The 24,146-nt window shown below is 42.8% G+C and overlaps 1 protein-coding gene across 2 annotated transcripts in view; it reads right to left on the bottom strand.

Moving 5' to 3' along the window:
• The window catches only part of LRP12 (LDL receptor related protein 12), a 103,889-nt gene that overhangs the window by 8,248 nt on the left and 71,495 nt on the right, over positions 1–24,146 (bottom strand). For both annotated transcript variants that reach the window (XM_027818464.3, XM_027818465.3), the window contains 3 exons: positions 23,184–23,386; positions 5,268–6,369; positions 4,480–4,612 (listed from right to left, as the gene is read on the bottom strand). In XM_027818464.3, coding sequence (XP_027674265.1) covers positions 4,480–4,612; positions 5,268–6,369; positions 23,184–23,386 — 1,438 coding nt within the window. The remainder of the gene's footprint in view (positions 1–4,479; positions 4,613–5,267; positions 6,370–23,183; positions 23,387–24,146) is intronic.

Genomic DNA, 24,146 nt, shown 5'->3' with positions numbered 1-24,146 from the left:
TTTCCACTTTGCCAGACAGGTGGACCTAGTGGATGGCTTCCTGCTGCTAAGGAGGACATCTCTAACAGGGTCTGAGCACGTGAGCTCCAAGGGATTCAGCCACGGAGTTTCCATGCCATGAGATGGAGAGACTGCAGATTGGGAAACTGGAGGTAGCTGGGGTCCTGGGTGATGAAATATGGGCTTAAGGGCAGGGTTATTGGCGTTTCCACCGACAGGTCTAGAAGTGCAGTAAACCAGTGTTGGAGAGGCCACGCTGGTGCTATTAAGATCATTGATCCTTTCTCCCTTCTGACTTTCAGCAGTACCTTGTGTACAAGTGGGAAGGGTGGGAAAGTGTATAGTAGGTGGTCCTTCCAAGGGAGGTGAAAAGCGTTTGCGAGTGAGCCCGGGCTGTGATTCAGGAAGGAGCAAAACTAGTGATGCTTCCTATTGTATTTCGTTGCAAACAAATCTATTTGGGGAAACCCCCACCGTTGAAAGATGTTGATCACAACATCCGGGCGGAGGGACCACTCGTGATTGTGAAATGACCTGCTGAGATGATCGGCCAACTCGTTTTGGGAATCTGAAAAGTATGATGCCTCTAGATGTATCGAATGAGCGATGCAAAAGTCCCACAGCTTAAGGGCTTCCCGGCACAGGGGAGAGGACATTGAACATTGAACATTGCTGATGTGTTGTTGGTCAATACGGATACACGTGCCCTCCAGATGGGCCTGGCCTGGAATGTCTGGGAAGCAAGGCGGACCGCTCTTAGCTCCCTGATGTTGATGTGCAACGAAAGTTCTACCTGGGACCAGAGGCCCCGAGTCTGCCTAAGTGTGCCCCCCACCCAACGCCAACGCGTCCGTTACTAGAGACAGCGAGGGTTGGGGCCTGGGAAAAAAAGCGCACTTCTGCACACTGCTTGCGGGTCGAGACACCACCTGAGGGACTTGATAACTGGGGGAGTGAGTTTAACCAACTTGTCTAGGTGGTCCCGATTCAGCCTGTACACTGAGGCTAGTCACGCCTGAAGGGGACAGAGCCGCAGCCTGGCATGCCGTACTACGTATGTACAAGTGGCCATATGGCTGAGAAGCTTCAGGCAATTTTGTGCTGTAGTGGTGGGGTATCACCTGAGTTCCTCTATGATGGCGCCCATGGTGAGAAAGTGAGTTTCTGACTCAGGAGTCCAGGAGAGCTTTGATGAACTCTATTCTCTGAGTCGGGGTTAGGGTCGACTTTGCTACATTCAGTATGAGGCTGAGCCTGAGGAACATTGTCTGAACTAGGCTCACATGGGCCTCCACTTCAGCCCCGCACTGTCCTTTGATTAGCCAGTCATTGAGGTATGGGAATACTTGCACCTGCCATTTCCGCAGGAAGGCTGCCATGACCGACATGCACTTGGTGAACACCTGGTGGGCTGCAGAGAGGCTGAAGGGGAGAACCGTAAACTCATAGTGAGTGTTGCTGACCACCAAGTGGAAAAACCATCTGTGGGACGGGACTATGGTCACGTGAAAATATACATCCTTCAAGTCGAAGATGATGTACCAGTCCCCCAGATCCAGAGAGAGGATAATGGAAGCCAGGAAGACCATGCAAAACTTTATCTTCCTCATGAATTTGTTGAGGTTTCGCAGGTCTAGAATAGGTTTGAGCCCACCCTTGGCCTTCAGGATTAGGAAATTCCGGGAATAGAACCCCCTGCCCCTGAATTCTAGAGTGACCTCCTCTACCGCCCCAAGATGTAGGAGTGTCTGCACCTCCTGCATGAGAAGCTGCTCATGAGAAGGGTCCCAGAAGAGGGATGGGGAAGGACGGTGGGAAGGTGGGAGGGAACAGAATTGGAGAGAATATCCTAATTCTCCCATGCTTAAGACTGAGTGGTCTGGGGTGATTTGTGCCCAGGCATCATAGAAATGGGATAGAGGATTCACAAAGGGAGGAGAAGGATCCGGGATCTGAACTGGTGCATCACCCCAGGGCGCACCTTCAAAAGTTTGGCTTGGAGGCTGGGGGCTGCTTTGCTGAGCCCTGTCCCTGGTTAGAGGAGGACTGAGAGGGTCTCCGTCCGTTACTTCTGCCCCCCTTCCTGCCATAATCCTGCTTAGGAGGAGCTGGCTAGAATCAAGAAGCAAGCTGCGGTTTAAAATGGTTTCTTTGGGGGGCTGGCGCATGAAGCCCCAGGGACTTCAGAATTGCCCTTGAATCCTTTAGGCTGTGGAGCTTAGTGTCTGTTTGCTCCAAAAATAGCCCTATGCAGTTGAAAGGCAAGTCCTGACACCTGAAGCCATGGGCTTCTTCTCATGGCTATAGCTGTTGCCATGGTATAGGTTGCCGAGTCCGCTGAATCCAAGGAGGCCCGTAAGGAGGGCCTTGTGACAACCTTGCCTTCCTCAAGGATGGCAGCAAACTCTGAATGGGAGTCCGTCAAAAGTAGTTCTTTAAACTTGGACATGTTCCAAGAATTAACACTGTAGCGGCTAAGGACTGCCTGCTGGTTAGCAATGCAAAGCTGGAATATACCCCCAATAGAATATACCTTCCTACCAAAAAGGTCCAGCTTTTTTGCCTCCTTGGATTTAGGTGTCGGTCCTGGCTGTCCCTGCCTTTCCTTCTGGTTGGCTGTCTCCACCACCAAAGTGCCCGGCTAAGGGTGAGTGAACAGGTACTTATACCCTTTGAACGGCACAAAATACTTCCTCTCCACCCCATTAGTCTTGGGGGGGTAGAGAGATGGGCATTTGCCACAATGCTTTAGTAGTGTTGTGGATGGCCTTAATGAGGGGGGCAAAGCCACCCTCGAGGGACCTCTCAGCACCAAAATGTCGATCTGAGAGTTGAACTCCTCCGACATCTCCCCTACCTGCATGCCCAAATTTTCAGCCACCCTACTGATTAACTCCTAGTGGGCTCTGTTGTCCATGGCTGGCAACATGGTAGATATGCCCGCCATCACTTCATCTGCGGAGGATGAGGAAGATGCCTACGGGGGTTCTGGGTTTTCCTGACCCTCTGGCTCGCAGGGATCCCCTTGCGCTGAAACACCCTGCATGGCACTGGGAGCGGTGCTGGTCTCCGTGCCCACCTCAGTGCCTGCCTGCGTGCCCATCTCCTGTCCCCAAAGCGGTTCCTGGGCTACATATGTTGATGATGGAGGGGCCAGCACCTCCAAAACCACTGACAAGGATCTGGCCCCAGTGGTAGGCCCACAGGGTCCAGAAGGGCCACTGAGCCAGTGCCTGACACTGTGGTGGCCATGACATAATAGGCAATGGCTGCCTCTCCTCTTGTCTGGAATAGTGCCGGCTTCACCTAGAGGCGAATGATTCCACCTCCAAATCCCACGATGACTCCGTCTGGAGCGGTGCCGCATCATTGCTTGCCCCTGGAAGGCACAGGATCTCTTTGCAATGCCGATGGTGGTGCTGGAGCCTGCACAAGGGATTGTGCCGTCATTGCTATGAGGTGTCTAGCCACCTCAAAGGTGTCTAGTGTGGAGGGAAGGTCTAAGTTCTCCTCCCGAGGCTCCCGCACTGAGGAGTCCACTAGAACCAGACTTGACGGACTTCCTAGTGAGGCCAGAGTCGATGGTGTTGGCTGAGTCAGAGCTGAACGAGGGTGTCATGGCACAGGACACACATCGCTGGTGTTTCCTCATTCCACTGCTCTAGTGGGAGAGCAACCTCTCTTCTTGAGTCTTCTTCCTTTTGTGCGGCACTGGCGAATAGGGGCACTTGCATCGGAGGTCGTCTTCGGTGCCAGGGAGTGGCAATGCTGCAGATCTCTGGAATCCGAGTCCTTTCTCGGTGCCACGGCCTCTCTTACCAAGGCCGGTCCACTCCGCACTGAAGTGCTGGACTTAGGGTCAGATGCCACCTGTGCTGCCTAGGGATGAAGGGCTGACTCCATGTGGAGCAATTTTATCCTGAAGTCCCTCTCCTTTTTAGTTCTTTAGTAAAGCCCCTACAGATCTTGCACTTCTCAGTCTGATTGGCTTCCCACAAACACTTTAAACAGGAGTCATGTGCGTCCTCCCTTTGGCATAGGCTTCAGACAGGACCCGCACAGCTTGAACCCTTGAGACCGTAGCATGCCATGGTCCCAGGGAAGGGAAGGGGGGGTGGGGGACTTTTGAGTGATTGACTTTGCAACCTTAATGTTCTTTGTATGCAATATATACACAACATCCACCACTGCACCTACCAGTTGTAACTTTTCACATAACATGCCTTTTACTATTGAGAGATATTGGCATTCCTTTAAAAAAATTGTTGAAATTGTTTGCAAAGTGATTCAGTTGTGTGCTGTCACCATCTCTTATGATGGAGAGTTGTCCAATATTTAAAAGTAATTGTGGTACAAAAATATTGATGTGGCTGAAGAAAGTGATAAATCTCAAACCCAAAACATGGTAGTTAGAAAGCCAAGTTTGTAAAAATTTAAATTGGATGGCCTGCTATTTTGGGATAATCAGAAACACCTTACCTGGTTTGGTGAACAAACAGGAAAATCTTCAACCGGTGGAATTAAGCCTTGGGCAATTAACTGTCCGTAAGATGGAGGAGCTTCTCTTCTTAACAACTCAGCTTCAACCCTTGACAACTGTGTTTCAAATGATCTTTCAAGAAGAAATAAAAGTTATATAGTACATAAACAGATAGCATGCATTCATAGATAGGGATTAGACCATAACAAAATTGATAAGATTCATATTATTTATGGTAGTAGAATTTTTAATTCAGTTTGATCACATGATTACACAATTCCAGTGCTACTCTCAGTATAAGACTGGTGACAAAAGCAGCATTCTAATTCATATTAAAATAAGGACAAAATTTAACACACGAGTCAGTGAGAGGTAAACACACTAAGAAAAAGAAGAATGAGAAACCCTGGCACATGACAGTCCAAAACAGAACAAGCTGAACACATAGAAATACTGCCAGTCAATCATGGCAACAATATTTAATTTTAATTTACTTCAGAATGAGACCACAGCCTAAGAATTAGCACCTTTTCATTTTTTTCTGTTGGACAACTAAATATTACATTTTAGCTGCCCACAGGCAAGTGATCAAAATTATTCTTTCCCGTCATCTCCACCATCACTGCCAATAAGAATTTCAAAAATATAGAGAGGGAAGAATACCTTTAGAAGTTATACAGTACTAATAAGACCATTCTTATTGATATATGCTTATGTTAAATTGTTTACTGTGTACATTATATAATTACAATACTTTATCTTAGCTTTGGGAACATGTGCTACTTACCTTCGTTCAAACATCCTCAGTGAATACAGCTTACAAGTACATCCCAGTGCAATGACAAGCAGCAATCCACAGATAAGGCTCCCAATGACAGCTGCTGTTATTACTCTGGTGGGTACAATGACCGGGCAATTCTCTTCATCACTACCATCGCCACAGTCATCTTGAGAATCACATACCCAGCTCTCAAACACACAGCGATTATTTTTACAGTGAAAATTTCCAGGTTGGCAAAAGAAGCAATTCTTCTCATCTGAACCATTAGGGCAATGATTCTGATAGTTGCAGCGATCTGAACGAGGATAGCAAACACCATTTCGAGAGCAGGGAAACTCTTCTTTTTGGCACATGCTGCAATTGGTTTCATCCCTTCCATTTGGGCAATGCCAATAGCCATCACAGCGCTGTTGCTCTGTGTAGCAACCCCAGTTTCCACCACATGGAATTTCCCATGGCAAACAGAAACCATCTACTTGATACGTAGCATTAAATCCTCTTGCAGCATTTACTTTGTCAGCACAAAAATGCACTCTTATCTGCCCAGAAGAAGAAACAACTGTAAGGGGTGCATGAGAGTCAAATGCAGTTAACACACGCAAAAGCTTGCGTGGATTTTCCTCTAATCCATCATATATTTTGACATAGTCTCCATAACCAGCACCATCAAGTTTAAAATCAGTGAAGCGCAAAATTACTTTGCGATGATCACCAGTGTCTATTAGCCAGGTGCAGTTGCTTCCAGGCGGATAAAAGTCTGGGTAATTGGGAGAATTGAAAGTACCATAAAAATATTTTAACCATTGCCCACATGTTGGCACATCACAGTCTACTTCATCTCCTAAGTCAAGACAATCAATGTTTCCATCACATTTTAAAGATTCTGGAAGGCAGGTGTAAACTTTGGTGAAGCGAGAAAGACACTGAAACTGGGTGTAAGCACAAGGTTGAAAGGAAGAAGCTGTTGGAGGATTAGCTATGGCACAGATTTCTTCATCAGAGTTGTCTCCACATTCATCCATGTTATTACATTTCCAAGTTTCTGGAATGCATTTTCCATTAGCACAATGAAACTGGTTACAATCACATCTTGGTTCATCAGATTTTCCTGAAAACACACATTTAACAATTTGTAAAAATAGGTAACTTCTACTAGACTCCAGTACTTCTACTAGACTCCAGTACTCTGGTCATCATTGCATATTAATTATAAATATCATGTGGTTACAGAGTACCTTATAACTATTTCGGTCTCCGTAAATAATTGCAACCCCAAACACATCCAAATATAATACAGTATTTTAAACAGCAAATTCTGCCAATATGACAGCTTGAGCCTGATTCTCAGCTTCTTTAAATCAAGGTAGCTCCACTGAAGTCAACAGAGCCATGACAATTTACAACAGTAGAAAATCTGGCCCCCTTGTCTGCACAAAGATACCTAAAATGATTAGATAATAAGGGTTAGATAAAAATCAATTCCCCCTCCCACCCAAACCACAAGATTGTCATACCCCAGTAACCCGTAGGGAACAGGCTCTTTTTCACTAGAGCAGCAGGCTCCACTCCCCTTCACAGCATGTTGTATGCTTCCCAGCTCCTGCTCTGCAACCAGGAATCCACAGGAAGGAGGAGGAGCTGGGAGCCATTATACCCCTCATCAGCCCCCCCACAGGACCAAGACGAGGACCACTCTCTTTGGCTGCTCCTACTTTTCTCCTGCCTAACCTGAAACAAACAGGAGAGCAGAGCCCAGCAGCAGGCAGGCAGAACAGAAAACAAAAATATATAGCCAGGAAGCTGGAGATAGCAGGGGGTGGGCCTGATACCTGACAGGTATGCCTAGATCTTGATAGCCTTGGGAGATAATAAAACCAGCATCAAGGTATTTAGTACTGTATTCAGTATTAAGACCTATCCTGAGAGCCACACACTGTATTGGCCACTACTGTCTTCCAGAGCCATCTTGTAGTTGCAATAGCACTTCTCATCAAAGATTTCACCTATACTCAGCTGTAAAGCATGGTTTGAGAACACTTATAATTTGGTTCTGCAATCAGATTGGGACAAAGACATTAGAACCATGTTTAAATAAATGCGAATAGGTTTTTTAAAAAAAGTTTTTGCCAAACCATGTTATAAGCTAGGTTAGTTGGATCCATATTTACAAAGCTCCCAGATACTGTTTAAAAGTAGTATGATGGATGGACTCTGTATAGCACATCCTCAAGAACTTAGCTTGATTAACACAGCTTTAAACAGAACAATAGACACGGTGTATTTAAAAGAAACCAATACAGAGGCTGTATTCTCCAATAGTTAGGGCACAGGACTATGACTCAGGAGATGTAGATTGTATTTCCAGCTCCACTAATGACCTGCTGAGTGACCTTAGGCCAAGTCACTTCTCTGTTCCTCTCCTTCAACCTAAACATCTAATACTATCCTGCAAAAGATCAACTAAATATGAAGTTTATCATCTAAGCAATTAAAAAGGAAAGGAACAGAGTTACAGGATGACACAGCACCTCCGGCATTTTAAAATCTAAAGGCTTTTTAAAAAAAAAAAACACACAGAAAAATAAAAAGCAAACAAGTGATAAACCCAGTGAGCACTGACCAAAAGTGCTTAACTGACAAACAGATAGACATGTAGCGAGAGCAGGGCACAGAAGGGATATAAAATCAGTCAGTGATTGCGCTTTAGAAAATGCCGATCTTGTTAGGGCAGCAACTAAAGGAAAACCAGATTTGTTATTAGTGACATTGCCTTGTTTCACCAATAAAATACTGTTTAATATTAGCACATCAAAATATTTAACTAAAGGAACAGATTGACTTGTCTTTTTTTTTAAAAAGCCTTTTCACTGACGATAAATATAAACTCTAAACTGCAAATTAGCAGCTTGTCGTCTCTCTACACCCCCACACCATTATGGCACACCTACAGTTTGGAGTTACCAAGGTGTGTTTGACAATTTGAGATAAATTCCCAAAGAACCTAATGAAGGCCATGTGACTCAAGATTTGGATTAATACAATACTATCATTTTAGAAAAGTTGCTCTTTACAGAATTATTAAAAATACTGTAGGCATTTGCATTAAAAAAAAATATATATATATATATATATATATAGGCCCTTGTCCGACAATTGGATCCATGTGGATGAACTGTTGGGCCTGCACTGATCATATTGCAAGATTGCAACCATAGTTTCCTTTAGTAATAAGTAAAGAAAGTTTTTTAAAATCCTCAGTATTCTGAATACAAAAATGAAAAAGGGTTGATCAACGAGACAGAAGACAGTTTCTGAGGGTTACTGGTGCTAAAAGAGGCAAGAATTAAAAGCAATACCATAATAATGAAGGCAGAAGTGATTTACATCTAAACTCTTACTTTCACATGCTTTTAAACTTTCTGGAAAAAGTTACTCATTTGGATGAAAAGGTTTCTTGCTATTCCTTAAAATAACAACAACTCCTCCTCTAATTACCTACCTATTCCACAAAGCATTATGGCGAAGAACTGTTATACCTGTTGTGCCTTTAAATCAAGCTCCTCAGGACACAGACTTGTTACTGGTTTGGCACGTTGACCTAACATACAGCACCACATTCACCACTGGATAACTTTAAATGAAAGAAATATTCTTAACCCAAAAATGAATTTCCTGGGAAATACAAAAGCATTTAACCCTTTAAAAATTATTATTTATATTAACATAGCATCTACGAGCCTAGAGATGGGCCAGGACCCACTATCCTAGGTGGTGTACAAATGGAATGAAAAGACAGTCCCAGACCCAAAGAGCTTACAATCTAAATATAGGATAAGAGACAACAGATGGATACAGACAAGGGAATACAAGGAAAGAATGAGAGAATATTGGGCAGCATGACAGACAGTGGCATCAGTGCATCCACAGCCAAACAGTTTCTCCTTAAGTTTTTTGTAGGCACAGAATCATAGAAACGTTGAGCTAGAACGAACCCAAGAGGTCATTTAGTGTCCATTCTTCTGCACTGAGACAGGGTTAAATAAACCAAGACCATCCCCAACAGGTGTTTGTCTAACTTGTTCTTAAAAACCTCCAGTGAATGGGTTTCCACTATCTCCCTAGGTAACCTGTTCCTAGGGAAGTAGTGGAATCACAGCAAAGGAGAGTTTTAAGGAGGGATCTGAAGGACGATAACAAGGTGGATTTGTGGATGTTTACCAGAAGTACTTCCCAGATGTGAAGGGCAGCATAGGAGAATGCACGAAGTGTTTGGAAATTTAACAAGTGGGTATCAGAAGCTTGTATCATGGGCCAACCATAGGCCAGAGATAACATCTCAGTATGATGAAACAAGATAGGTAGGGTGGGAGTTAGGCAGTGACGGATGGTGACAGTGAAGACAAGCAGCTTATATTTGATAATTTTTAGTTATTGATGCTGCCAGCCAAGTAAAATGCTCACTGGCAATTCATGTTTTATAGTATTGTGTGTTGTAATGCTGCTGGAAGCTGTAATGAAAATGGATGTTTGAGTGACCTTAGAAAGGGTTTGGGTGGTGCAGAGTCAAGTACAACAGCCAGAGCTAGAGCAGACAAACCAGAATGAGTGAACAGGAGAAGACCAGAATTCCCAGGGGATTCAAAGAGTCTAGTAAGCCATACATGGATTTACTAGGAACAAATCATACCAAACCAGCTTGATTTCCTTCTTTGACAAGGTAACTAGTTTGGTGGATAGGGGAAATGTGGTGGACATAATATACCTGGACTTTAGCGAAGCTTTTGACAGTCCCACACGACATTCTCATAAGTAAGTTGGAGACATGCAGGCTTGGTAGAACTACCATTAAGCGGATACATAATTGGCTAAACAACTGCAAACAAAGAGTAGCTATTAATGGAATGATGTCAGATTGGAGGGAGCTCTCAAGTGGGGTTTCACTGGGATATGTTCTGGGTCCGGTGTTACTTAACATCTTTATTAATTACCTGGAGGTAGGAATAGAGAGCATACTGATCATATTTGCAGATGAGACAAAGCTGGGGGAGGGGGAATGCCAACACTTTGGAGGATAGAGATAAAATTCAAAAGGGATCTTGACAAATTGGAGAACTGGGCTATAGACGACAAAATGAAATTCAAAGACAAATGTAAGGCGCTACACTCGGAAGAAAAACCTAATGTACAAATACAGAATGGGGGAAAACTGGCTTGGCAGCAGTACTGCTGAGAAGGATCTGGGAATTGTGATGGATCACAACCTCAACACGAGTCAACAATACAATGCTGTTGCAAAAAAACAAATGCAATTTGGGTTTCATTAACCAGAGGCATAGCATGAAAGTCATGGAAGATGATAGTACTGCTCTGCTTGGCACTGGTTAGGCCACAGCTGGAATACTGTGTCCAATTTTGGACCCCAATGTATAGAAACTGGAAAGGATCCAGAGGTGAGTGACAAAGATGATCAAAGGGATGGAATGCAAGTCATATCAGCAAACTGGGTAGGTTTAGTCTGGAAAAGAGTCAATTAAGGGGGAGACATGATAGTGGTCTTCAAATAGTTGAAAGACTGCCATAAAAAAGATGGAGAAAAAATTCTCTCTCACCACAGAGGGCAGGACAAGAGACAATGGGTTCAAACTACAGCATAACAGATTTAGATTAAATTTTAGGAAAAAACTTCCGAACAATAGGAAAATGGAACAAACTGCCCAGGGAGGTCATGGAATCTCCTTCACTGGAGGTTTTCAAAAAAAAAAAAAAAAAGGGTTGGCTAGCCATGTGTCTGGACCATCCAAGACAGAATAAATCCTGCATCTTGGCCAGGGATTACACTAGATGACCCTTACAGCCCCTTCTAACCCTGTGGGCCTATGATTCTAAGATATATGGGCAGAACTGAGAGGGGAGTAGCACAATGCAGTAGCTGACATGAACCAAGGAAAAGAAGAGACGGGCTATGACAGGGCTCTTCGGTCTAGCAGACAAATGTATAAGAAATGGTTACCCACCTTTCTATAACTGTTCTTCTTAGAGATGTGTTGCACACATCCATTCCACTCTAGGTGTGCATGTGCCTTGTGCACAGATGTCAGGATGTTTTTTTCCCTTCAGTGGTACCTGTAGGGACGGCTTGAGAGCCCTGTGTTGCCACGTGCCACTGCGTGCTGGTATAAGAGGGCGGATCCACCCCCCGATTTCTCCCCTTCGTACTGGACATACTCTGATAGAGAGGGGAAGGCTGACAAGCCATGGAATGGATATGTGCAACACATCTTGATGAACTACTGTTACGGTAAGATAGGTAACCGTTTCTTCTTCTTTGAGTGATGGCTCATGTCAGTTCCACTGTAGGGGACTCACCTATACAGCTACAGAGGGGAGTTTGGAGTCTATCTGAACAGTGATTGTAAAACCACCTGTCTGAAGCTGGCAACATCTCTGAATTGTCAGGTAATAGCAAAATGAGAAGTGAAGGTGTTGGCTGAAGACCAATTTGCTGTTTTACAAATGTCTGTAATTGGTACTCAACCAGGAAAGCTGCAGAAGCTGCTGGTGCTCTAGTGGAATGCACCAGTACTCTAGCTGCTGGGGTCGTATTAGTTAGTTGGTAGCATAAATGGATGCAGGAAGAGATCCAGAAAATTCTCTAGAAGGAAACTGGATTACCCTTAATTCTGCCCACAACTGTGACAAACAGCTGCATAGCAGTCTGAAATGATTTAGTATGCTCTAGGTAGAAAGTTAATGCTCTTTTCACATTGAATGAGTGAAGCCTTTCTTCATGCGTATGTGATGGGGTTTTTGAAAAAATTTGGGCGAACAGATGAGTACTTTTGTGAGGATTTTTGGGTGCAGCCTGCGATAAACCCTATCCTTATAAAAAAAAATTGTAAAAGTGGGTAAAGGAGAACAAGTCATGAGGGTTTCAAAGGAGTGTCCCATTAGACTTGCCAGGACTTAGCTGAGATCCCAAGGAGGAATGGGGTCCCACACTTGAGGTTATCATTTGGCCAGGCCCTTCAGGAATTGAGTAAAAAGTGGTGGGAGAAAAGGGGCTTATTATCCATCCATATACGGAAAGCTGAGATAGCAGCCAAATGCACCCTTACAGAACTAAGGGATTCTGTTTTAGATCTAGAAAACAGTCCAGCACAACATCCTGGTTTCGGCCACTTCTGCCAATCAACAAGGCAATATTGGAGCCGGTCAAGATTCACCTTTCTCATGAGACCAAATGGAGAAGCACTTATATTTAGCCAGGTAAGTGATCCTAGTTGAGGGTTTTCCACTATTTAGAAGTGCCTCCTGGACATTCTGTGAGCAGAACCTTCCAAAGGACATCCGTCAAAGCATCCATGCGTGAGATGGAGAGTGTGGAGGCTGGAGTACAGAATGTGGTCGTGGTCTCGGGAAATTATGTCTGGATCCAATGGGAGGGATAGGAGGTGCTGGTGCACCACTGGTGCTATAAAGATGAGACGAGTATGGTTCTTTTTTATTTTGGATACTACTCTGAGAACAAAGGAATTGGAGGGAAGGTATATAGATGGCAATTCTCCCAAGACAGGAGAAAGGCATCTATTAGGGAGCCTGGGCTGAGACTACTACTTTGGGAATCCATTCCAAGTTGGAAGATATGCCCAGACATATCATAGGCCAATGACCACTTGTGTTGATCAGTGAAGGATCAGCTCAGTTGATTTGCCATTGTATTCTATTTCCTCAGAAAGTAAGTAGCTTTAAGGTGAATTGAGTGGACTACAGAAGAGTCCTGACAGAGTTACTTTGATTGTGCTTCTCTTTGCCTGTTTAGATCAAACATGGTCGCCGAGTTGTCTGTCAGACAACGTGGCGGAAGAAGATTGAGTGGACTAGACCTGTTGCTCTTAACTCTGACATTTACGTGAGCCTCTGAGTTCTGAAATGATCAAAACCATGAGTCTTCAGGGACTCAATGTGAGCTCCCCAACCTAGGGATGACAGGTCTGTGACTAGAGTGAGTGTCGGTAGTGTGGGAAGGAAGGGAACTCCCACACAAGCTTTTATAAGATCTGTCCACCAATCCAGAGACAAGACTAGCTCAGGCAATTGAACCACCTTGTCCAGGGCGTCACGATTCAGGGTATATATTTATGCTACCCATGTCTGTAGCATCCTGAGTCGCAGTCTGGAGCATTGTACTACATAGGTACATGTTGCCATGTGACCTAACCGACTGAGGCACTTGCATGCTGTTCTGAGTGGGTAAGCTTTCATTTGAAGTACTAGTTTTTGAATGGTTTCAAATCTGTTTTTTGGCAGAAAAGCCCTGGCCTTTGTGGAGTAGAGGACTTCTCCAATGAATTCTATTGTCTGTGCAGACTTCAGTATTAATTTTTCTCAATTCACTAGGAGCCACAGAGTGTTGAATATGGATAGAGCAGTTGATATGATAGACAGGACTGATACTCTGATCGACCGCAGATAAATTAGTTGTCCATTACCTCTAATTTTTGAAGATGAGCTGCTAACACCATAATGCACTTCATGAATACCTTAGGAGCAGCTGCCAGGCCAAACAGAAGTACTGTGAACTGATAGTGACAGCCATTCACCAAGAATGAGAAACTTTAGATGGTCAAGACATATTGATATGTAAGAAAGCGCCCCTCAAGTCAACGGCAGCATACCAGTCTCCTTGTTCCAAGGAAGGGACAATTGATGCTAGGGTAACCACACGGAATTGTATTTTCTTCAGGAATTTGTTCCACTCTCTTACATCTAAAATGGAGCTGATGCCTCCTTTTAACTTGGGGATCATGAAATAAAAGGAATAAAAGCCTTTCCCCCTGGGTTCAATGGTACTCCTCTTTGACCCCTGTCTGAAGAAGAGATTGGATCGCCTGTTGAAGAGAATGGTCCCTGAAGAGGGACGGTGGTGAGGGAGGGGTTTGAAGTAAACTGGATGGCATACCCCCATTCCCTTGTGCTTAAGATCCAATGGTCTGATGTTATGTGGATCCAGGTACTTAGGAAGCAGGACAAGCAACTGGTAAATATAAAAAAGGGGAACAGACAGAAGTGAGGAGACTGGTATTCTGTCCTCAACAACTTTGTCAAAATGCCTGCTTGGAGGAGGCAGCTGGACAGGATAAGCCTGGGGATGCTGAAGGGGACAGTGATGGAGTGTGCCTTCTATAATTCCTTCTTTTTTTCCTGGATCCTGGGAATGGGGAGCAAAGCTAGGATGTTGAAAAATTGTTGTTGAAAGTGCTTTCTTTTTGTCACTGAAGTGTACATTCCAAAGGCTCTGAGTGTTGCCCTAGAATCTTTAAGGCTGCGAAGCCTGTCATCAATTTTCCCAGAGACAAGAGTAGGACCCTTCAAACAGAAGGTCCTGTATGGTCTGTTGGACTTCTGCAGGTAGTCGGGACTATTACTGATGCCATGTTTTGAGCTGCTGAATCTCCACTATACGGACTGATCTGGAGAGCAGTCCTGGTGACCAGTTTACCCTCCTCCACCATTACTGAGAATTCTTGTTTGCAATCCTCTAGTAACTTGTCCTTTAATTTAGTAATGTTCTCCCAAAGCGTGTAGTCATATTGACTCAGGAGCGCCTGCTAGTTTGCGATCTTGAGCTGCAGACCCTGAGATAAAAGGTACAGCACCAAAAGTTAAATGCCTGCAAGCTGCATGGAAACTTTTTAAAGACACCATAATAGAAACTCAACTTAAATGTATACCCCAAATTAAAAAACATAGTAAGAGAACCAAAAAAGAGCTACCATGGCTAAACAACAAAGTAAAAGAAGCAGTGAAAGGCAAAAAGGAATCTTTTAAAAAGTGGAAGTTAAATCCTAATGAGGAAAACAGAAAGGAGTATAAACTCTGGCGAATGAAGTGTAAACATATAATTAGGAAGGCTAAAAAAGAATGTGAAGAACAGCTAACCAAAGACTCAAAAAGTAATACCAATTTTTTTTTTTGTAAGTACATCAGAAGTAGGAAGCCTGCTAAACAACCAGTGGGGCCACTGGACGATCGAGATGCTAAAGGAGCATTCAAGGACAATAAGGCCCTTGCGGAGAAACTAACTGAATTCTTTGCATCGGTCTTCATGGTTGAGGATGAGAGGGAGATTCCCAAATCTGAGCCATTCTTTTAAGGTGACAAATCTGAGGAACTGTCCCAGATTGAAGTGTCACTACAGGAGGTTTTGGAACAAATTGATAAATTAAACAGTAATAAATCACCAGGACCAGATGGTATTCACCCAAGAGTTCTGAAGGAACTCAAATATGAAACTGCAGAAATACTAGAACTGTGGTTTGGTAACCTATCATTTATATCAGCTTCTGTACCAAATGACTGGAGGATAGCTAATGCAATGCCAATTTTTTAAAAAGGGCTCCAGAGGGGACTCTGGCAATTACAGGTCGGTAAGCCTGACTTCAGTATCGGGCAAACTGGCTGAAATTATAATAAAGAACAAAACTGTCAGACACATAGATGAACATAATTTTTGGGGGAATAGTCAACATGGTTTTTCTAAAGGAAAATCATGTCCCACCAATCTACTAGAGTTCTTTGAGGGGGTCAACAAGCATGTGGACAAGGGGGATCCAGTGGATATCGTGTATTTAGATTTTTAGAAAGCCTTTGACAAGGTCCCTCACCAAAGGCTCTTAAGCAAAGTAAGCGGTCATGAGATAAGAGGGAAGGTCCTCTCATGGACTGGTAACTGGTTAAAAGATAGGAGACAAAGGGTAGGAGTAAATGGTCAGTTTTCAGAATGGAAAGAGGTAAACAGTGGTGTCCTCTAGGGGTCTGTACTGGGACCAGTCCTATTCAACATATTCATAAATGATCTAGAAACAGGGGTAAACAGTGAGGCAAAATTTGCAGACGATACAAAACTACTCAAGATAGTTAAGTCCCAGGTAGAATGTGAACAGTTACAAAAGGATCTCTCAAAACTGGGTGACTGGGCAACAAAATGGCAGATGAAATTCAATGTTGATAAATGCAACGTAATGCACATTGGAAAACATAATCCCAACTATACATACTGTCACAGGGTCGGGCCAGATGGCTACAGGAGAGTGATCCTATTGGGATCCAGGAAGTGGGTGGGCGGAAGCCCACCCGCTGCTAAAGGATCCCCCCTTCAGCCCTAAGCGGGGGATCCTCAGGACCTGGAAACCAAGTAATTCCGGGGGACAACTAATGAAATAACAGGGACAGGAGTGCGGTCAAAGGGTCAAACAAAGGGAACCAGACGGTACACCGAGCAGAGAACCCTGGCTGGAACCTGGAGAAGAGGGCGGGCCCGGGTTCCTCCCCATCCCCCCAACTCCCTATTGGAGAAGTTGACCTGGACTGTGCGTCCCACCAGAGGGGAAGGTCCCTGGCCTATCCCCCAACCCACTACGTGGGCCAGCAGAGACTGTGGGGATTGTTCTTCCTTTTCCCCATGCTGGCCAGTGATGAGGTTAGCTGAGTGAACAGCAAACCTCTGAGGCAAGCAAATCCACCAATAAGCACAGGATCCACCAAGGCAGAGGAGGAACTTTGTCACGCTATAAAACGATGGGGTCTAAATTAGCTTTTACCACTGGAGAAGAATCTTGGAGTCATTGTTGATAGTTCTCTGAAAACAACTACTCAATGTGCAGCAACAGTCAAAAAAAGCTAACAGAATGTTGAGAATCACTAAGGAAAGGATAGATAAGACAGAAAATATTATTGCCACTATATAAATCCATGGTACGCCCACATCTTGAATATTGTGTGCAGATGTGGTTGCCCCATCTCAAATAAGATGTATTTGATTTGGCAAAGGTTCAGAAAAGGGCAACAAAAAAGATTAGGGGTACAGAACAGCTGCTGTGTGAGGAGAGATTAATAAGACTGGGACTTTTCAGCTGGAAAAAGAGACGACTAAGGGGGGATATGATAGAGAGCTATAAAATCATGACTGGTGTGGAGAAAGTAAATAAGGAAGTGTTATTTACTCCTTCTCATAATATAAGAACTAGGGGCCACCAAATGAAATTAATAGGAAGCAGGTTTAAAACAAAGAAAAGGAAGTATTTTTTCACACAACATACAGTCAACCTGTGGAACTCTTTGCCAGAGGATGTTGTGAAGACCAGGACTATAACAGGGTTAAAAAAAGAACTAGGTAACTTCATAGAGGATAGGTCCATCAATGGCTATTAGCCAGGATGGGCAGGGATGCTGTCCCTAGCCTCTGTTTGCCAGAAGCTGGGATGGGCGACAGGGGATGGATCACTTGATGATTACCTGTTCTGTTCATTCCCTCTGGGTCACCTGGCATTGGACACTGGGCTAGATGGACCTTTGGTCTGACCCAGTATCGCCGTTCCTATGTTCTTAATAAAGTTTGTAACCAAACAAGTCTAGTTTTTTTGAGTCCTTGTTTTTAGGGGCGGAGGCTTGTTGTCTGTCTTTCCTACTTGTTTGCAGCTGCCATCACAAAAGAACCTGGGAAGGGATTAGTGTAAAAATACTCATACCCGTTAGAGTGGAAGAAGTATCTCCTCTCAGATTGTTTTACTGTGGGAGTCAGGGAAGAGTGTATGACAAAGAATTTTGACCGGCTCCATGACTGCCTTGTTGACTGGCAGAGGTGTCTGACACCAGGATGTCTACCAACTTGTGAGAACCCTCACATACCTCTTCTGCCTGGATGCCGAGCACTGAGGCCACTTATCAGGAGGTTTTGATGGTCCTTGTGGTCTTCTGGAGGAGATGACTCTCCCACTGAGTCAATAGCTTCATCTGGTGATGAAGAAAAGGATGCAACTAGCATCTGAGGTGAGGGCAACTCCATAATCTGTGATGGAGAATCTAGTTGATAAGGGTCTGGTTGGCCAGGACCCGTCACAGTACTGGACACTGGAGAGTGACATTCTTAGTACCCAGTCCCTATCTCAACATCGGGTACCGGGGAATGACGTTGCTGGTGCCATCATGTCGGATGCGCTCCCCACGAGTGTCATGATGAGGTTCTGGCAGAGGATAGACATACTATGGAGCCCAGAGTTGCCACTAGTATGGACCTGGAACCCATCCTTGTCCAGGCCATTGCCCCTTCAGAAAAGGCCACTGTTGGTGTTGTGGAACTGTCCATGATCCTGATAATTGTAAAGGAGGGTAAGCGCTGTGTCCCAGCCTTGGATGAGGAATCAGAGTCTTCCGATGATGGAGGCTCTGATGCAGGTGGTACCAGAGAAAGGTATCCTGAACCTGGGAATGGCGGTACTGGAGAAACCATGGGATAAACCTTTTGATAAAACTGGTTTGAGAAGAGATCTAAGTAGTAGTACTATGGGTTCTCGGTGAGGTGAGGAACCAGTTGGACAGTTTTAAATGCGAATTGGTACTAAGAAGCTAAGCAAGTCTCTTGCAGATGTATATGTATAACACCCCAGACTGCTGGCCCCTCAAATGTTTCTCAGGGGACAGCCTTGATGGACCTGTCACAGGCTCCAAAGGCAGCAAAGCCCTCTTAGGAGGTGAGGCTTCTGGAGAAGTTCTCTGAGCCTCACCCTGAGTAGAGTCCTCACCTCTGTCCTACGTCGGTACAGAGGTAGATGAATGAGACGCTGAACCGGAGGAAGGTCTGGGTCTCTTCTTCGGTACTGGGGAACTTTGAGCCTGGTGGAGCATGCCATGCCAATAGTGAAGTACTTGAAGCACTTTTCCAATGTGATGACTTGGCCAGCGGGGAGTCAAAGTGCTGTTTCCATAAGCAAGCACTTAAGCCTCAATGCTCTATCCTTTTTTGAATGGGGTTTGATGCCCTTGTCAATGTGACACTTGTCCCTAACATGGGCCACACCCAAGCACTTCAAAGTGAATGAGGACTATTGACTGGCACAGGCTTTGAATGTGTCCCACAGGACTTAAATCCTAGGGAGCGAGGCATCGTTCCAGTACCGAGTCTGGTACCAAAAGGAAAGAATTGGTCCCAAAGAATACAAAAACAAAACCTGGCATTAACTTACTTGAAAAACTAACACTAATTAATTTCAACTATTTACAACGAGTGAGGGATACACTTGAGTAAACACGTCTGAGATTGCTCCAACAACTGTCACTGGAGGTAAGAAGGCACTAAGGAGGGTTGGGAGCAGCTCCAACCTCTTATACCAGCATGCAGTGTTGTGCAGCGACAGGGGACAAGCGAACCACCCCTACGGGCACTGTTGAAGGAAGAAAATCTCCAACATCTGTGCATAAGGTGCACACACAACTACAGTGGAACTGACATGTGCCATCACTCGAATAAGAACATGTTGAAGGTGGACGTTTAGATTAGAAATAAGGCATACATTTTTAATATTGAGGGTAATTAATCACAGAAAAATCTTAACAAGGGCTGAGGGGGATTCTCCATCACTGGAAATTCTTAAGTCAAGGCTGGATGTTACTCTAAAAAATATGCTCTAATTCAAACATGAATTAATTCACATAAGTCTTATGGTTTGTGTTATACAAGAGGTCTAGACTTGATGATCACAAGGGTCCCTTCTGGGCTTATGATCTATGAATCACCAAACTTGCCAAGAATGGTGCTCATTAATGCTGGTTGTAATGTATGTTTCCTCGTCAGCTGATTTTGTGATATGGACACGCATCAACTCCACTCCCATACAGATTAATGATCAGATACTGTTATTGAACTGGCTGACCCAAATCAAATAGAAACTAATTTAGTTTATAGCTGGGTAGCTGAAGTATTGTAATGAGGTGTACTTTTGCCTTTTGTAAGTAAGCCACCACAGGTGGTACAAGTCTGTTGACACGACAAGATACCATTACTACTACTTATTTTCAGAGTGTTTGATTTTTTTTATTTCTTCAACATTTCTCTACTCATGATTAGGTATATTACATGGCAAATTACTATCATCACACAATGAATAATTTTTAGTCACAATTATGCATTATATACTTCCTATTAATAAGAGATTTCATTTTAAGAAACATAAGTGGGTACTTTTAGTGCTGCACACAATTATCAGATGTCAGTTATTTAGATGATGTTAGTATTCTTTAGCCACTGCAGAAGTACAAACTAGGGGCCTAATGTTACAACCTTTACTCATGACAAATATATCCATTTAAGTTAATCACATCTTACTGTGTTTTCTACTGACCGTCTAGAAAGAAACATAGTGACCATTGCCTCAGCTATAGTGTAGACTTGTTTCAGTGAAATAACAGCTCTCTGCAATAGCTGCTTAAATGTACACATAATAACAGCTGGTATGTTTGAATGCTCAGAGGAAACTATGTTTGCGTTTCAAGATCTCCCTGTACAAACAGCAGGGTTCATACAGAGACAAGATCGGTGTGGATCACACAAGGCATCATAGTTTGAAGTACTTATTTTCCTGTTAAGTTTGCTGTATCCCTCTCATTGCATAGCGTTAAATGCATTTCGCTTCAGCTTCTCCGAAAGAATTATTCTAACGTCATGTCATCATAAAAAACATAAGTCAGATGATAGCCTCTCTTGCCCTTCTTTTAAAGCCAGAGAGCAACCTGGCAATCTACTCTCTGCCCTGCTACCAGCTTCCCTTTCTCTCCAATGGGAGAAATGGCAGCTCAAGAATTGCCCTCCAGGCTGGGCAAGGAGTCCCGGCCAAACTCTATTACCTACTGAGGATTACCTAATAGGTCATATGCACAGAGAATAATTTATCAGAAAGAGATTAAATTTGTACATTTTTGCATGCACAATTGTTAACCTAGTACCAAGTTTGGACTAAGTACTCAATTATACCAAGTTTGAAATTTGTATTTAAAGCCATTTGAGATACAAAATAAAAAAAAATTAAACCTAGATATCTAAAAAATACTTCCTTCCTCTTCCCACAGACACTTAAGCAACACAAAAAAGTGAAACAATTTACTTAAAAACTTTACTAAAAGTATTCAATTTTGAGGTTGAGAATTTCAAGCCCAAGCAATTTTTAAAAAAAAATTATGGGTAGCTAAACAGGCTGCTTTATAATGGAACTCTTTTCAACCTCATTCACTTTGTTCATTACCATAAACTCTAGATCAGCAGTTATATTTTAAAGTTCCCAACCCACTAAAATACTTCAGGCAATGTATATTTCCCTTCCATCACAATGCACCATTACTTGAGTGTACAAGATACCATATTTTTGATGCTGCTGAAAGGAACTGTGCAGGTTATAAAATCTAGACTAGAAGAAACTTTAATGTACTAAGTAGGTCTGTCAAGTGATTAAAAAAATTCATCACGATTAATCGTGCTGTTAAATAAAAGAATACCATTTATTTAAATATTTTTGGATGTTTTCTACATTTTCAAATATATTGATTTCAGTTACAACACAGAATACAAAGTTATACAGTGCTCACTTTATATTTATTTTTGATTACGAATAATTGCATTGTAAAAAACAAAAGAAATAGTATTTTTCAATTCACCTAATACAAGTACTATAGTGCAATCTCTATCACAAAAGTTTAACTTACAAATGTAGATGTACCAAAAAAAACCTGCATTCAAAAACAAAACTATGTAAAACTTTAGAGCCTCCAAGTCCACTCGGTCCTACTTCTTGTTCAGCCAATCGCTCAGACAAGCAAGTTTGTTTACATTTGCAGGAGATAATAATGCTGCCTGCTTCTTGTTTATAAGGTCACCTGAAAGTGAGAACAGGCATTTGCATGGCACTGTTGCAGCCAGTGCCGCAAGATATTTACATGCCAGATGTGCTAAAGATTCATACGTCCCTTGATACTTCAACCACCACTCCAGAGGACATACGTCCATGCCGATGACAGGTTCTGCTCAATAATGATCCAAAGCAGTGCAGACCAACACATGTTCATTTTCATCATCTGAGTCAGACGCCACCAGCAGAAGGTTGATTTTCTTTTTTGATGGTTTGGGTTCTACAGTTTCCACATTAGAGTGTTGCTCTTTTAAGACTTCTGAAAACATGCTCCACACCTCGTCCCTCTCAGATTTTGGAAGGCACTTCAGATTCTTAAACATTGGGTTGAGTGCTGCAGCTATCTTTAGAAATCTCACATCGGTACCTTCTTTTCTTTTTGTCAAATTTGAAGTGAAAGTGTTCTTAAAATGAACAACATGTACTGGGTCATCATCTGAGACTGCTATAACAGGAAATATATGACAGAATGCAGGTACAACAGAGCAGGAGACATACAATTCTCCCTCAAAGAGTTCAGTCACAAATTTAATTAAAGCATTTTTTTTTAACAAGCATCATCAGCATGGAAGCATGTCCTCTGGAATGATGGCTGAAGCATGAAGAGGCATATGAATCTTTAGTGTATCTGGCACGTAAATATCTTGCGATGGCAGCTACTACAGTGCCATGCGAACACAGGTGACACTGTAATTAAGAAGTGGATAGCATTATCTCCTGTAAATGTAAACAAACTTGTTTCTCTTTGCGATTGGCTGAACAAGAAAAAGGATTGAATGGACTTGGAGGCTCTAAAGTTTTACATTGTTTTGTTTTTGAGTGCAGTTATGTAAGAAAAAACCTTACATTTAAGTTACAATCTCATGATAAAGAGATCACACTACAATACTTGTATGAGGTGAATTGAAAATACTATTTCTTTTGTTTTTTACAGTGCACATATTTGTAATAAAAAATTATATGAAGTGAGCATTGGACACTTTGTAATCTGTGTTTTAATTGAAATCAATATATTTAAAAATGTGGAAAAACATCCAAAATATTTAATAAATGTCAATTGGTACTCTATTGTTTAACAGTGCGATTAATCGTGATTAATTTTTTTTTAGTTAATCACATGAGTTAACTGCGATTAATCAACAGCCTTAGTAATATGAAAACATATCAATGGTCCTTATATGAAACATACCAGCAAAGTAGGCCAATCTGAAGCCTTTCCTAGAGATAGTGTCATCCGAATGAAATCTGATCCAAACATGGTCTTGTGAAGAGATGTATGGTGATGGAATGGAGGAGCCACATGCTCTATAACCTTCCACATTCTTGTAGGTTCCTATTGTTAACCAATCCGAACTGCATCGTCGAGATCCCTGAACATCAAAATCTTGAAAACTGCAAAAGATACAAAGAGTCAAACTTTGCTAATGAAGTGGCTATTTTACAAGTTATTTGATAAATTATTTCTGTTTAAAATGGAAATGAGTGGAAGGAGTTTTTACTGGTCTGATGTTGAAAAAACTAAGAAAATGGTCAGTCTTTTTGCAGACAGAATTTTACTACACACTTTGTAATGATGTAACGGAGATGGTCTTTCCATTACCAGGATCCTAGATATCCACATGCTTGTAATTCCCCACCCATACCAAGCATTTAGGCTATTGCCCCTGACACTTAGCAACTTCTGTGTTTGACAGAATTTTAGCTTTCATTTTAAAAAAGGTTTTAACTCTTCTGGTTGCAAAGATACTTTTTATAGGCCCAATCTCTAATGATTTTGAAATCATATTAAGATATTTTATTTAAACTACGTCTCAACATTATTTCAGCTAAAGCAGCTTCCTATGATTGGGCTTGCCATTGTAGATGGAGCCAAACTGTATGAGAATTATTATTTTTAAAATAATTTGGCCCTGTCCACACTAGCTGACTGAACTGTGCTAGATCCTGTGCTAGATGCACTAAAAAGACAGTTGAGTCACGAGACTCCATTACCACAGAGTGGTTTGGCTCCCAGCCATACATATCTTTGCGCCTGGGCAAAAGTAGGCCAGTGCAGAGAACAAAGCACTAGACCAGAAACGCTAATAAAACGCAGTACATTGACAGAAGAAAGCTAGCGCTGACGAATAACAAACCTTATAAACCTAACTTA

The sequence above is a fragment of the Chelonia mydas genome, chromosome 2 (genome assembly GCF_015237465.2).
Source record: "Chelonia mydas isolate rCheMyd1 chromosome 2, rCheMyd1.pri.v2, whole genome shotgun sequence".
NCBI lineage: Eukaryota > Metazoa > Chordata > Testudines > Cheloniidae > Chelonia > Chelonia mydas.
Note: the sequence above shows the minus strand (reverse complement) of the source record. Positions and strands in the feature narration are given on the sequence as shown.